We start from the raw sequence: 15321 nt of genomic DNA, 5'->3' as shown, positions 1-15321 counted from the left end.
GAGGCGCGCAGTGGGATGGGGACCACAGGCCAGGGAAGCGCTACGTGGTTGGGGCGAGAGGCGCAGGCAGCTTCCTCTCTTGAAGGCAGGTGGCGTCAGTATTAAACAAGGGACATGTGAAGGACAGTACAGACAGAGCGGGGCTGGCCCAGGAGGGCACTAGGGTGAAACCTGGCCTTGGATGTCTAAGGTCGAATTCACTCCAAGCCCTGCTTCTCGGAGGCCCGGCGCCTCAACTGTCACTGTCAGAAGAAGGTTCCACTTGGGCACGGAGGAGACACAGCGCTGGAAGCCACCAGAACTGGCCCAGCGGGTAGGCATGTGGAGCCAGATGAGCTCTGGGACCTGGGGACCCTCTGCTGTGGCCCATGGTGGGCTCTGAGTCCGGCTCCTCGCACTAATGTCCATGAGCCCCACACAGCTGGGGGCCAGACCCCAGACTCACCTTGGACCTGATGTTTCTGAGTTGCCGGCTGACACAGGATCTGTCTTTCTTTAAGAAGTCAGGGTTGCTTTTAGATTTCATTATATCTGAAAGAACAAACAGAATGGTTACTTTTGTTTTATAAAACCCCACAGAACCAGACTGAATGTTAAAAAACCTCCAAAGCTTATTTATCGCTGCACTTCTGACACTTCCTGAAACGGCTTTAGGAGCATATGAAGCCAGTAACCGTAAAACGCCCCAGATCCTTCTGAGCAGACCAACCATGCCGCTGCATATGTAGCCACACCAACCCCCTGACAACCAGAGTAAGACCGATCGTGACCCACCCCCAAGGAGACAGCCACCATTCTGCAGACTTCTTAAACGTGGCTGCTTCAGCGACCGTTCACTGGGTCACACGGTACCCTGTGTCCTGCTGGGGGTGGGGCTTACATTTAGTACACTTAGGGATCTCTCCCTACATCCAGACACAATCTCCATGGACCTCTTCAGGAAGCCACAGTCCTCTATTTGCTGCAACTGCGAAATATCCTTATCTGCACACCTTTGTGTTCTCATTCTTCAGAAGTTAAACTGGCAGGTCCCAGGATGTATGCATTCTCCCTCAGGCTCCTCCCCAGAAGCTGCCACTACCGTCACTTTGTCATCCCTCCTGAGCTAGTCTCCAGGTTGATTACAAGTAGTGTGCTACGGTGCCGCCAGTCCGCCTCCAGCGGCAGCGCAACCGACCTACCTTCTGCCTTCTGCCCAGCGGCCAGCACTGCTGCGGCCACTAGTACTCAGCTGGCAGACAGACAACAGCTGAATTTTCGGGATGTTACTCTAAAACTGTCCTCCCCTCCCCCACCCCCATGGCCTCTTACAGACTTAACGGTCAAGCCCCAGGGTCAAGCAACTGGTGACAGCAGCTGTCACCAAGCTATTGGGTTCTTCAGGAAAACAGAAAAATGCAAAAATGCAACTTGTTACTACTGTGCAAATACACACCAACAGAGTGACTTCTCCTTCAAGGCCATCGGGACAACAGCCTCCCCCCGCCCCCAGCACGCTGAGAGGACGATGCTTTCCCAGCCCTGGGGAGCCTGTGCAGGCCCAGGCGCCCTCCAGCCCCAGGGCCCCCCCCTCTCTGATGACACTCAGGTCTAAATACAGAAAAGGCTCCTCTGCCTTCCCTCAGGTGCTGGTGAAGCTCTGAGCTCGCCCAGGCGCAGATGAGCTGTGAGTGTGGAGGACTCACCATATCCAGACACGGGGGCGTTTTCAGGGGATTTTTCACCCAGCGCTTCCGTGGCTGCTTTCAGCTGCTCCTTCAACCTGCTGATGTCACAGTCGGCCTTCGCCCGCACGATGCTGAGCTCTGTGTAGATGTCCTTGTACTTGTCACTAGCATACTTCTTGTCCTTGGGGATAAAAGGGGCAGAAGCAAGTGGTGGTTAGGGCCAGGCTAGGTGGCCCGTCTTCCCGGGGCTGGGACGCCCTGCAGAGAGACTGAGGGATGCTGTTGGCAGTTATGGGGGCAGGTCGATCCACATCTTCCAGAGGCAGGAACTCAATACAGAGTCAGATGGGCAGAGCTGACAGTCTGTCCCAATGCGGCAGGAGACTCTGCAGGAGCTCTGGCAAGCACGGGCATAGCCTTGACCCACCAAAGACCTCCCAGAAAACCTCTCCTCTGTCTTGAATTTCCTAGTGACTGAATGGCCCCCAGGGATTCCATCATCTCCTCTCTGATTCCAAGAAGGCCCTGGTGGAAATGGGCGCGCTTCACCAAACTCTCACTTTGCAGGATGGCATTTCTGTTTGGTCCCCCTATCCCTGCCGAAGCACACAGGAGGCACGGCGAGCAAGGACCCGCTTCAATGCTGGCGTTTTAAGAGAACTCAATTTTGAGGGGCACCTGGGTGGCTCCATCAGTTAAATGTCCGACTCTTGATCTCAGCTCAGGTTATGATCTCATGGTTCATGAGATCGAGCCCCGAGTCAGGCTCTGCACTGACAGTGTAGAGCCTGCCTGGAGTTCTCTTGCTCCCCCTCTCTCTGCCCCTCCTCCCCTGCTCATGCTCGCTTGCTCTCTCTCAGAATAAACTTAAAAAAAAGAAAACTCAATTTTGAAACCACAGTCCTCGTAAAAATGAAAAAGTACTCTAGAACAGCCTACAACTGGCATCCACCGATGGGACCTGTGTAAGGCCTGGAAGGATGTGTCCCCACTCCACCCCGAGCCCACCTCCAGATCTGTCTCCCTCGGTAGGTGCCATTACCCGCAATGCCGTCTGTAGCTCGTCCTTGAGAGAGCTGATCTCCTGTTTTAGGTACTGTATCTCTGACTCCTTGACCCGCAATAAGACCTAGAATAAGAGAGATTACACACTGACATCCAGCAGCAAAGGAACTTCCAGAGTCTTGAAAGCAAAGGTGAGGGCCGAGCAGAGAAGCCCTCTATGCCCTGGGAAACGGGTGTTGTCCTCCCTCCCCTCCTCCTCACCCACATGCAGCCAGAAATGCCAGTGAATACACTGAACCACTGCTAACAGTCTGCATCACATACAGAAAACAGAAAGGAGTCACTGCGATTCTTCCTGGACCCAAGAGTCGGTTTCTCGGCCCGAAGGGCCACGGTGAGCTCCTAGGACTGGGCCCAGGAAAGCATCTGCTGAAACTTTCCCCGAACTCACTCTGCCTCCCTTCACATCACTGAGCACATTTCCCTGACCAAGTCTTAACTGAATGGGGAGAAAGAACCTCAGTGCTTTTATAAAAAGACATACAAATCAATCATTCTGACTTAAAGTTGCAAGCAACTGTGGAGTTCACAAAGCTATTAAATATTTCACTCCACGTGGTTGGTATTTGTCACGTGGCTGAAACAGTGTGGGGATGGGGTTAAAGGTCCCCGTGGCCTCACAAGGGATCCCCACTCCTGCCGCGGACCCCACACTCCCTGGCAGCCATCGTCTTTTGCTGCCCGGGGGTGATGTGGATCTTTCCATGTCCCCTCCTGCTGTCTCCAACTCTCATCCCTGCAATGATACCATACACTGAGGGCCACCTCTTGGTCCCCATTTGGGGCTCGTATGGTGCACAGCTGGGGAAGGGCCCTGAGCGGTACCTCTAACTCATAGGCATCCTTGCCCTGCGTGAGAGGTGAGCCGGCGGCCTCTCCGCCGGCGTCCCCGGTCAGCAGCGTCCGCAACCGTGAGATCTCCGCAGCCAGGCGGTTGTTGAGCTCCTGTGGGGCGACAACACAGTACGCACAATGCCGAGCAGCCACTGCGGGGGCAGTGCTCACACGGCCCGACCAGGAGGGGGCGGTGCCTGTGTGAGCACAGAAGCCGCGGGCGGTGCTTGCACACACGTGCCATGGTGTTACAGATCTGGCATGTGAGCCTGTCCCCACCTGTGCTTTATATCCCTGCAAAAGCCGTTCACATGGGCTCTGGAAGCAACTGTCGAACTGTGTATGCAGGATTCTGAAATAATCCTCAATACCTTTTTGTCACCATAAGCAGGATCCGTGCATTTCCCAGTTTGTCAAACTTGAGTTCCTGGAGGGTCAGGCCCTCTTGCCGTCCTCCCCACTCACTTTCTGAACCAGTTTTTCAAACTGGCAAGAGGACATGTTAGGCCACTGCAGTGACTAGGTGGAACCTGTGCCACCGGGGCACCCTCCTACGGGGTGACCGTGGCCCAGAGAGACCTCGAGCCTGGAGCTGGCCAGCACGTCTGTCCCCCCAGGCACTGGGTCCGAGCAGTGGGTCTGCAGACAGTGGTCCAATGAGGAACCAGAGTGGCTTTTATCAAACTATACCTACCTCGAGCCTTTCCGTTAGCCAGGACTTTAAAGGTACCCCAACTTTCTGAAGAATAGGCAAATTTTAAAATAATCTAACAAAAAATCTAACAAAAAAAAACTGTGAAGAGTGTATGGACTCGACTGGGAGACGTTTAAATACAGGAGACCTGGAGCAGGTGCAATGACCCTCCCTCGCGGGCCCTGCTCAGCACAAAGCCAGAGACCTCAGGAGACATGGAGGCGATCAGAGATCCCAGAAGGGCTGGAGCTGAAATGACCCCCGAGGGAAACAGTGGGTTCATGCAGCAGTTGGTCTGAGCTCTGCCACCCGCAGCCCGTTTCCCTCAGTACACGGTGACGCAACACATGAGGGAGAAGCCTGCAGACGGGGCGGCCACTCTGTGGCTCAGGAGCTCAGGCCACCGCTCACAAGACCCGGCTCCCAACTGCAGCCCGGGCTCGCCTGGCCGCCGGCTCACCTGATTGTGGGCGTTGAGCTCCTGGTTCTCACGCTGGCACTGCCGCAGGGCCTGGCGCTCGGCCTCCAGTGCCTGGGCCAGGTGGGCATTCTCCAGACACTTCTGTGAGTACTGCTCGGATAGCACCTCCAGCTCCCGCTGCACGGACTGCAGCTCCTCCCTGCAGTGAGTGGGGAGAGGCCACCACTCACCTCTGTGCCCTCCCCGCCGGGGGCCCCACCCCTGCCAGGCTCTGCGAGTCCCCTTCGTGAAACTTGAGGAATGACGAGACACAACGCAAAGAGCTGAGCAGGGAGCGGGGCCCACTCATTCTGTGGCCTCAGCAAACTCGTTCCCGGCCACAACAGGGACAACTTAAACAGTGCTGCAAGGTGCCCGCGTGCCTCAGTCGGTCAAGTGTCTGAGTCTTCATTTTGGCTCAGGTCATGATCTTGCGGTTTTTGTGAGACTGAACCCCATGCCGGGCTCTGCGCTGACAGCATGGAGCCTGCTTAGGACCCTCTCTCTCCTCCCCCACCTCCCCTGTTCACACATGCTCTCTCTCTCAGAATAAGCAAACAACAAAACAAGCACTCCAGGCTTACTGAAACTACACTGTAGCCTTACTTGCTCCTCTTTCAAGCAGCTTAATAGTCCCACAGACAAAAGTCTCATGTCAGCAGAGAATTCACTCTTGTGATTTGTTTTCAACACTAACTTTGGAGATACTTTGTGTGTGACCCCCCCCTAGGCCCAGGCTTTATCCAGGCTCAGAAAATCACAGCCTGGTGATGCTGTCACTCACCCTGGACCCCTTGGAAAAGGGTGCTTCTCCCACTAGTGAAACCAAAGATGAGCCTGGGAAGCTGTGCAGCCACTCAGGAAGGGTGGCTCTGAGTCGCTTTCAGAGCCCTTGGGCCTTCGCCAATGCCCGCCCTTGGGACCCGTGTCTTTGTGGCTCTTATAAAGACACAGGAAAGCTGTCCCTCCTCATCCGAAGGGCTTTCCTCCAGCCCGGCCCACAAGGGCCACCTCCTGGGGGCAGGAAGCAGACTCACAGGTACTGCCGTCGTAGGGCCTCGATGTCCGAGTTGATGCTGCTGATCTGGGACCGCTGGCTCTTCTCCAACTCGCGCTCCATCTCCTCCCGGTGGGCATTCTTCATGGCTTCAATGGCTGCAGGCAAAGAAAGACACGGCCATCAGCGCGAGAGGCTCGGGGAGCAAGGTGGACAGGACAGCCCGATGTCTGTCCACTGTTACGTCGAAGGTCATGAGGGGTCAGTCTGGTTTCTCCCAAACTGATTCTCTGAGGCAGGCATGAGCCAAAGAATTTCCAGGGAACTCCCAACACAAAAGGGAAGCAGGTACATTTTTTCCTTATGTGAGAAGAGAGCCAAGCTGATGAAAGAAGTATGAATCCTGAAATCAAGCATGAGTTTATAGAACAAGCAAGGGTTCAGGTGGGTATATGTTTCCTTAATAGTAAAATAAACCACCAGAGTAGGATACACAAAGAAGGTAACACAAAACTGATGGCATCGGCTTTGTGATAAGCTTTCCTGGCCAGGTAGACACTGCAGCACCTTTGTGCTCTGATGTCCCCGGGCACTGGGGGCAGAGGTGGTCTTAAGCACCTAGAGGGCTGCGGACCGCCCCTCGGGTGTAGCTGCGGTGTTGGCTCTGGGCCCAGACAGCTGTCAAAGAAGGATTCTCTTGGATGACAAAGCTTGAGTCTCAGCCAAAAGGCCATGCAGTCAGCTCAGGAAGCCATGCCCTTGGGTTGCACTGGCCCCAGGCCCAGCCCCGGACCTGAGATGGTGGCTGCCGTCTCCTCAGCCAGCAGGCGGTCCTTCTCCTCCCGCAGCTTCTCCAGCTCCCGCTGGTGCTGCCTCTGCAGGTCCTCGATCTTCTTCTGGTGCGTTTCTTCCATCGCGGCAAACCCTCGCTCGCATGTAGCCTGTGAGAACAAAAGGGACTCCATGGATTTGTTTCTTTACCTCTGAGCCAGGTGTTCTGTTACCAATGAACCGGCAGCCTGGCCCCTCTAGGCTCCTTGTTCCCGACGGCAGGCTCCCCGCCACCCAGCATGCCACCGCGCACAGACCAGCGGAGCCATCTGAGGGCTAGGTGTAGGCTCCTACCGATGCTACTGTGCAATTCATGCTGTCAGCGTTCAGAAGAGAGTTTGTATCTATACGCTCTTATTCTTATTTCTACAATTGTTCTGAATGCTGTTTCTCTGTGGAAAGTTGGTACTGTGGGTGGGAAGACGCTGCAATGGAATTGAAAATAGCAGATTCTGGACCTTCACAGAATTGCTGGTGGGCAGGACTGACCACAGGGAGGGAGAAGAGTCTGGCTGTATCTGGTCTGAGTTATACAGCACCAAACAGGGCATTTCATAAACAGTCACAAACAGGGATGAGTCTGCAAGCTGCAGAGAGCTAGGACCATCCTGTGAATGATGGGGAGGCCAGGGGTGGGGCACGGAGCCACAGAGTCTGGGCCTGCCACTAACCAGCTGGCCACCCTAACCTGGTGTCCACTGAGGGACTCCGGTTAGGCCACATGATCTCTTTTCTTCCAGCCTGCATCTTCCTTCTGCCTCTTTCAAGGAGTAGACAGAGGGGCACTGATTCACTAACTGAAACGAGGGACATACAGAACCGCTTTCCAAACTTGTCCAGTTCACGTCTTGTTACAACGCAGGCTGTTTTATTACCTGGACATGGGTTTGGGGGAAGGACTCAGGTACACCCTAAGATGGGATCAAACCATCCCACACACCCACACAGAGAACCCCGGACACGGCTAATCAGAGTCCTATTATCAGAAGGCCAGGCGAACGTGCCACACAGCTGTGAGGGGGTGGTATGTGCAGCTGTTTTATACACGGAGGCACACTCTGTCTCAATCCCTTGCAAGATCTCATTGAGAGTAGGGATCACGCCTTTCAGTGATTTAAAAAACAACAACAGGGGCACCTGGGCGCTCAGTCGGTTAAGTATCCGACTTCGGCTCAGCTCATGATCTCATGGTTCGTGGATTCGAGCCCCATGTTGGGCTCTGTGCTGACAGCTAGCTCAGAGCCTGGAGCCTGCTTCAGAGTCTGTATCTCCCTCTCTCTCTGGCCCTCCCCTGCTCATGCTGTCTCTCTCTCTCTCTCTCTCTCTCGCAGAAATAATAAAAACATTAAAAAAATATTTAAAAACAGCAGAAAAACATGGCCATGTTAGATTCTAAATGCAAAGTATGGTGGGGCTCCTCCCTTCCAACCTATATTCTTGCACATGGATTCAAGAAAGTATACGAAGAAACCAAATCAGCACACTTGGGTGTCCCTGTCTGAGCCCCCACAGTAATTGAGAGGCCTGAGATTCTCTAGTCAATATTTTTGAACTCGTGGTCACAGTCTAGACTTCACCACCACAGACTGGCTGCACTAGGCAAATGGTCTTCACTGCTGTCCACCATTACCTAGCCATTGCCTCTCCCAGGTGGCCCCATCGGGAAGCTGGGCCTCCGCCCACACCACAGGACAGCCAGAGGAAGTCTAGCTCCGTGGCCCCTGGCCCTCTCCAAGCCCCCCATCTTTCCTGCGGCATGCATTGGTTCACAGCGAACACACAGCTAGAAGGTCTTTCAGGGTTTAGTTTGACTTGAGTGCTTTACAATATTTAAAGTTAAGGGTGAAGACTCTTACTAATAGAAACATGGAATTATCTTTAAAGATCAGCTGCTTCCTTGGACAGCATACGTGTTAAAAAATGATTCACAGGGGCGCCTGGGTGGCTTAGTCGGTTAAGTGTCCGACTTTCGCTTAGGTCGTGATCCCGCGGTTTGTGGGTTCGAGCCCCGTGTCGGGCTCTGTGCTGACTGCCAGCTCAGAGCCTGGAGCCTGTTTCAGTCTGGGACTCCCTCTCTCTGACCCTCCCCTGCTCACACTGTCTCTCTCTCTCTCCTAGAAATAAATAAAACATTAAAAAAAAAAAAATGATTCACAAATTTTAGTTTTTAAGCCAGTGATCCCTGGGATCAATAAAAGTCCCTCGATGACTATCGTGCAGAGTTGTGAGGGAAGGTGTCAGCCTGCAGCTGTCAGGAGAGGGGCCATCAGGCCAAGACGCTGGTCTCCCTGACCCAGGCAAAACTCTGCACAAAGTAACAGCCATTAGCCAGGCCCCCTCAACGGTTCTACTTGGTTGTACTTTCTGGGTCTCTAGGGGGTCACTGAGAACACGGTGGACGTGCTGGATGCTCGCAGGCACACGACAGGATACGCAGCACGAGTGGTGTCCGAGTCCCCAGAGACATGCTACCAGAGGACCACCAACCAGATTTCTTGCTAACTAATGGGAGGCTGTCATGAGCTGGGGCCTTATCGGTGTCCAGCTGACTGACACGTGGCTGAGAGTGCCTCACTGCGCAGGGGCTCTGTGGGAACCAGAGGGAGCAGCTCACTGTGGTGTGGAGGGAGCACGTGGCTCCCGGGGAACACAGAGTGTGAATGCGCCCGCGCGTGGGGCCACACAGGCCTGCTGGGCCTCAGGGGAAGGAGCTGAGGCCTCTCCCGGGAGGGCGCTAGGGAACAGTGTCTGTGCAAACTACTGTGAAGGGTGGACCTGGCCCATCCGAATGCTGCGCTTGCACGCACTGACCCCCACAGGGGGCGTCATTTGTACACTTTTGGAAAGCAGCCCTTCAAGCTTTCTCATGGTTCACAACAGTTTTCAAAAGGTTCAGGCCTGGAAAAGAACAATGAAAATGGCCTCCGGGCCACCGGAGAGCTTGCTGACGACCACTCGTGCCCGTCTGTGGCGCGGGGGCTGCGTCGTCACACAGAGGTGAGGACCACACCGTGGACTCGCGGCATGCCGCCGTCCTGCTCCCGGAGCCATGGGCCCGAGCGGCCTGCTGGGGCGCAGCTCTGCGCGTGCGCAGCAGGAGCCCACAGCCCCGGAGCCCGCTCTGCGCCGGCGGGCCAGGCCGCCATCCTACCCAGGGCCTGACTGGGGACGGATGGGTTTTGCGGAGCCTGGGTGTTTAACTGTGCACAGCCCCGAGGGGCGGTGTGAAGCTCAGGACAGCGCCAAGAAGCGGACGGAAAGCTCTGGGGAGGCGCGGGCAGGCATCTCTAGCTTTGAAGGTAGCAGGCAAGAACCTGGATGGGCCCACAGGCCCAAGGCCCCAGGGAGCCTGGGAAGGTCACCTCTACACGACAGGGCCTGGCTATCCTGCTGAATGAGGCAGAGCGTGAAATGGGGAGGGCCGTGGGGGCAGCTGCTGGGCAGGGTCATGTCTCTCAGCCCCTGGAAAAGGAACACCAGTGGCTGAGAGGCGTGCTCTGTAGAGAAGCCCTTCTTTCAGAGTGCCCGTTAAATGCCAGTTCCCCACAGGGAGTTGGGAGGGGAGAGTGACCCTAGACACCATCTCTTGGGAACCTCAACTCTGCTCTCAGGATAATTAGAAGGAGGCAGCCCTCTAAGGGAGCCTCTGGCCCGTTTCTCCTGGGTGCTTCTCCTAGGTTTGCACAGGTCCCAGCCTGCAGTGGGTTCCTCGGGGGCAGAAGAGAGGGTGAGGCTGGGACAGGGACAATAAAGGCTCCCCCTGCTGGGGCCCACAGAGGGACAAAGCAGAGAGGTTATGGGTAGACCACACTCCCTCTCCCGTGGTGCTCCTGTTGTCCTTCCGTGAGGCCTCCTTGCGGGGGGGTGGGGGGGTGGGGAGGTGGACGTTGAGCAGGAGGCCAGACCCCTGCCCAGGCCCTGCTCTGAGACCACACCACGCCAGCGAGGAGTCAGGGGAGGGACAACTCGAGTCTGTGTGTTCAGTAACTCAGAGCTAAGAACTGTGTCTTGGCTGCACCCCGAGAGCCTGTGAGGCAGACGCTGCCCCCCCCGACAAGCAGCATAATGCCCGCCCCTCAACCGCCTTGCAAAGGAGGTGGTGCTTCAGAACCTTAAGGTTCTCAAAGTCTTTCTGGTACTTCTCGCGCAGCGTGGCTGCATTGCCCTCCAGGTCCTTGTGCTCTAGCTCCTCCCGCATGATGTCCATCTGGGCCTCGAGCTCCTGGATGCGCTCTCTCAGCCCCGTCATGGAGTCAGCCTCTGGCCTGCCGCTCTGCGGGGCATCCTGGGGCTGGTCCGCGGGCCAGCTGGAGGAGAGAGGCTGCTGAGGGCCGCCCGGGGGGCCGGGGGCCGGCAGAGCTTCAGGGGGCCGCCCCTGGCAGCGGTGCAGGGCCTCCTGCAGGCACCGCAGGCTCTGGGCGTAGTGCTCCTGCAGGGTCCTCAGCTCCTCCTCGTGGATAGTCTGTAGCTCTCTGATCTTGAGCTGGAACTTGTCCTCCAAGCTCTGCATCTGCTCCACGTGGTGCCTCTCCATGTCCCGCCGGTCCCTGACCGAGGCGTCCAGCTGGCTCAGGACCCTGCTGTGCTCGGCCTGCAGCGTGTCCCCTGCCCGGTTCAACTGCTCCACCACACACCGGATCTCTTCCTCATACCTCCCTTGCAGGGCGCACATGTTCTCACTGTGTTTGCTTTCTACTTCTTCCAGACACCTCTGCTGATGGTCCAGCTGGGTGACCTTGGCCTTCAGCTCTGCGTTCTCCCTTTCAATGATGGCAATCACTTCCAGGTACTCGCTCTTCTGCTTCCGGAGAAGCTCCTCGTACTCCTCCCTCAGGGCCCCGACCGCTTGCTCGTGCTCCGGACAGGAGGCGCCCCTGCCCTGCCAGGACGCCTTATAGCACCGGAGCTCCTTTTCATACTCCAGCCGGATTCTGCAGGCTGCATAACACACCTGAGCCTGAATGATTGCATCCTGAACTAACAATGAAGAATACTGACCGAGGCCTCCCAGATAAGTGCTACAGGACAGATTCTGGGATGCCTGGAGAAGCTTCTGACAATCTCTTACTGACTCTACCGGGGGAAGCGAGGTCAGAGCAGCAGATATCTCTCCTAAGAGGCTGGCCTTATCTTTAAGCTGCAGGGCGAGTTCCTCCTGAATAGCAACAAGGGCCCCGGAGCTCTGGTTGGACAGGCAGGAGGGCTCCTGGGAGCCGGCTGCTGCTTGATGACTCAGTACTTCTCCTAAGGGGCTCAAGTCCCAGGATGCCTGCATGCTGTCCTCCACACCTGCTGGAAGCTTGAGAGCTTCAGTGACCTGCTGCATCACTCTCTCAAAGTCAGGGGTTCGGTAGGCCCCCAGGATGTCCCCTAGCACGCGCTTGTGCTGCTGCAGTGCCATCTGCGTCCCCTGGAGGGTCTCCTGGATGCTCTGCAACCGGCGGTGGAACGACTCCCTCACCGACTGCAGGGCGAAGCTGAGCTCTGCCCGGACCCACGTGGCATCTGCCAGGGCGGGGACCAGGGCCTGTGGAACGCTCTGCTGCCCACCTCCTGACGCACCAGCCACCTCGCCTCCCAGTGCGCCCAGGTGCTTACTCAGGGACTCCACCTGGCTCCAGAACTCGCCATCCACCAGCACCTTCTTAGCCCAGGCATCTGCTGGGGCTGCAGGACCGACGGCAGCACTTTCGGGTTCCCGGGGCAACTTTCCAGACTGAGAAATCTCGTGCAGAACACGCGAGATATCCGACGTTGTGTTCTGTAAAGAGTCTGCTATCTGGTTTATCAGTGACGCTTCCAGAGCTATCTGATCAGAAAGGAGTTTCAGCTGTTCCTGCTCACTCAGCTCAGGCCGGACCAATGGCTGTGAAGTCACTTTCCCCACCTCCAGGAAACCCCCTTCCTCTGGCAGGGCCCGGGCCCCAAGGTCTGCAGGAGCTGCCCAGTGGCTCAGGGGCCCAACACTGCTGCCTGGCGCGCCCTCCACGCCGACCGGGGGGCAGGATGCCGCGTCCCGTGCTTCCTCCTGGCCGGCTGCCGGCAGGGACCGCAACTGTTCTCGGCAGCTTTCTAAGCAGGCCAGAGCCTGACTATTCTTCACCTGGAAGTCGCCAAGCTCCCCGACGTGATTTTCGACCAGCTTCGCCCTCACCTGTCTCTCCTGCTCTAGCTGGGAGGCCAGGGCCCCGACCTGGAGCAGGCTGGCATGGAGCTGCTCACGGAGCCGCGCCTCGGTGCCGGCCCACTGCTGGTGCAACGCGAGCAGGGCCTCCTGGCTCTGGCCCTGCTGGCTCTCCAGCTTCACCGTCACATCTTTGAGCTTCTCCTCCGTGATGTACAGCTTGGTCTCCAGGGAGTGTATTATGGAGAGATAGGTGTCAGAGTCGCTGGCTGCAGGAAGGGAGCTGGGGGTGGCCTCTGACGACATGCTCTCTTCTGAGGGGGACCGGTCCTGGCTGGTGTCGGAGGACGTGCTGCTGGTCCAGGTCTTCTCGGACCCATCTGGGTGCGTGTATTTTTGGCACTGAATCGTGGAGAACCGGATTCTTTGCCTTTTAACGCCAGGTACTCCCTGGTCAGATTTTGCTGTGCTCTGAGGGGGGCCCTCCCTGTCAGGAGCCTCTGACTTCAGGGACCCCACACTCTCTTCTCCCCTGGGGCTGTCGTCACCACGCTCCTCCCCTGGGGCAGCCCCCAGATCCTCATCCTCGAGCCTTGGTGGTGGGAAGCCTGGAGGCATGATGGCGGCTTGGGGCTGTGGGCCCGACAGCACGACGCCATCCTCTGCCTCTTCCGGAAAGCTCCGTGGCTCCTCCGCGTCTTCTGAAGACTCCTTCACAAACTTCCTTAAGATCTCTTCCTTGGCCTGGAGCTTCATCTCTGTTTCCTCCAAGCTGCTCCCCAAGGCGACCATTTTAACCAACGCCTCATTGAGATCCTGATCTTTCTTTTCTAGAACCTTCTCATGCATCTCCTTGATGTGCTTCAGCTCTTCCTCCTTTTCTTTCAGCAGAGTATGCATGCTCTGCAGCTGGCTGGCCACCCTCCTGTAGGAGTGCTCCAGGCTCTGGCAGTCGGCCTCCCTTCCCCTCAACTTCTCCCGAAGCTCGGTGACGTCCCCGTCAGACAGGGCGATGCGATCCATCAGCTCCTGGAAGCGTTGCCTGATCAGGTCCCGTTCATCCCTGAGGCTCTGGACGTGCTCAGCCAGCTTCTGGATGCTGGCCTCCTTCATCTCCAACCGCTCCTCCAGCTGGTGCACCACCTCGCTGCCCTCGAACTTGGCACTCAGCTTCTCCTTCTGGAGGACCTCCATCTGCTGCTCGTGGTCCTGGAGCTGGTCCTCGTAGGCACGGGCCTTGTCCTCCACCTCCTTCAGGTTCTGCAGCAGTGCCTGCTTCTCCTTCTCACAGCTCTCCAGCAGGGCCTCGTAGTTCCTCTGCAGCTTCTCCTCCATCAGCCTCTGGGCCTGCTCGCTGGCGCTAAGCTGCTGGCTGAGGTCGGTGATGCGCTCCTGCAGCCTCTGTGCCTCCCTCTGCCGGTCCCTCTGCAGCGCCTGCTGCAGCTCCAGGTCGCGCAGCTCCTGCGTCTTCTCCAGCAGCAGGGCCTCGGCGCTCTTGAGCTTCTGCTCGCTGGCCTGCAGCTGACCGCTCAGCGTGGCCTCGCTGTGCTGCCGCTCCTCCAGCTGCTCACGAACCTTATCTTTCTCCAGCTTCAGGTCGCCCTTGAGCTTGGCGAGCGCCTGCTCCTTGATGGCGAGCTCGGCGGCGGCATTGCTGAGCCTCGCCTGGAGGCTCCGGATCTCGGCCTCGTGGTGCCGGATCGCGTCCTTGGCCTCCCCGTAGCTGCGCTTCAGGGACTGGATCTGCTGCGTGACCAGCTCCTGGCGCTGGCACTGGGCCTCCAGCTCGCTTTGCAGGTCCTGGTTGACTCTATGGAGCCTCTCCCAGGCACCGGACGGGGAGGCGGCCACTTCAGTCTTAAAAAAACCGATTAAACACTGGTTAGTAACACTCGGGCCTCCCCGTTCTGAGTGTCACACCTCTGGCCAGGGTCAACCACAGAAAGCTCCTTGGTGGGTCTGCCTTTTATCCTTGGCATGATTTTTTTTTTTTTTTCAATTAAAAAACAAATCCGACAAACCATCTTAATTTTCTGGCAAGCAGCTGCTTCTAGGTAAACGGAAAACATGGACAGGAACATCACACAGCTCTAACCAAGCGGCTTCTAGGAGAACTAAACCAAACAAAACTGAATAATGGAGCACACTGATGGGCGAAACGAAGACCAGACCGGAGGACAAGAGATCGCTGGGAAGGACAAGGGAAGGAGCCGAGCGGCGGGATCTGTTTGTTTTGCAAAACAAAGGGTGCGGGGCTCTAGGCAACAAACCCTAAGAAAGCCAGGACTCGGGGTGCGGGTGGCGATGCCACTTCCTTCTAGGACGGGGAGAGAAGGAAGGGAGGCAATTGACCGGGGAGCCAGTGAGGTGACAGCTGAAACATGTTCCTTTGGGAAGCGGAGCCCGTCCTCTACAGTAACAGGAAGAACTAATCTCTACCTGCAAGAAGACAAAACGAGGGGGGAAAACGGAAACCATGGAGTAAAACATGATCATCAACGAAACAAACTTTTGTGGAATTCAAAATAAGAAAGTGAAGCATGCACAAAACAAAACACAAATGAAACAAGACTCCCCAAACTGAAGGTCATGCAGGATAGACAGAATTAATGCAGGGGAAAAAAACGACAACATGAACAAGAGTGAGAA

The 15321-nt window shown here is 56.6% G+C and overlaps 1 protein-coding gene across 3 annotated transcripts in view; it reads right to left on the bottom strand.

Annotated features, from left to right (window-relative positions):
- MPRIP (myosin phosphatase Rho interacting protein) overlaps positions 1–15321 on the bottom strand; it is a 151452-nt gene that overhangs the window by 11058 nt on the left and 125073 nt on the right. For 2 of the 3 annotated variants that reach the window (XM_077746829.1, XM_077746828.1), the window contains exons 16-22: positions 6511–6658; positions 5758–5875; positions 4721–4880; positions 3558–3677; positions 2710–2796; positions 1686–1848; positions 446–531 (exon numbers count right to left, since the gene is read on the bottom strand). In XM_077746829.1, the coding sequence (XP_077602955.1) occupies positions 446–531; positions 1686–1848; positions 2710–2796; positions 3558–3677; positions 4721–4880; positions 5758–5875; positions 6511–6658 (882 nt within the window). Of the gene's footprint in view, positions 1–445; positions 532–1685; positions 1849–2709; positions 2797–3557; positions 3678–4720; positions 4881–5757; positions 5876–6510; positions 6659–10659; positions 14530–15321 lie in introns of all 3 variants that reach the window. The other variant, XM_077746830.1, reaches the window with a different exon arrangement.

Source organism: Crocuta crocuta, unplaced genomic scaffold (genome assembly GCF_008692635.1).
Source record: "Crocuta crocuta isolate KB4526 unplaced genomic scaffold, BGI_CrCroc_1.0 scaffold139, whole genome shotgun sequence".
NCBI classification, from domain to species: domain Eukaryota; kingdom Metazoa; phylum Chordata; class Mammalia; order Carnivora; family Hyaenidae; genus Crocuta; species Crocuta crocuta.
Note: the sequence above shows the minus strand (reverse complement) of the source record. Positions and strands in the feature narration are given on the sequence as shown.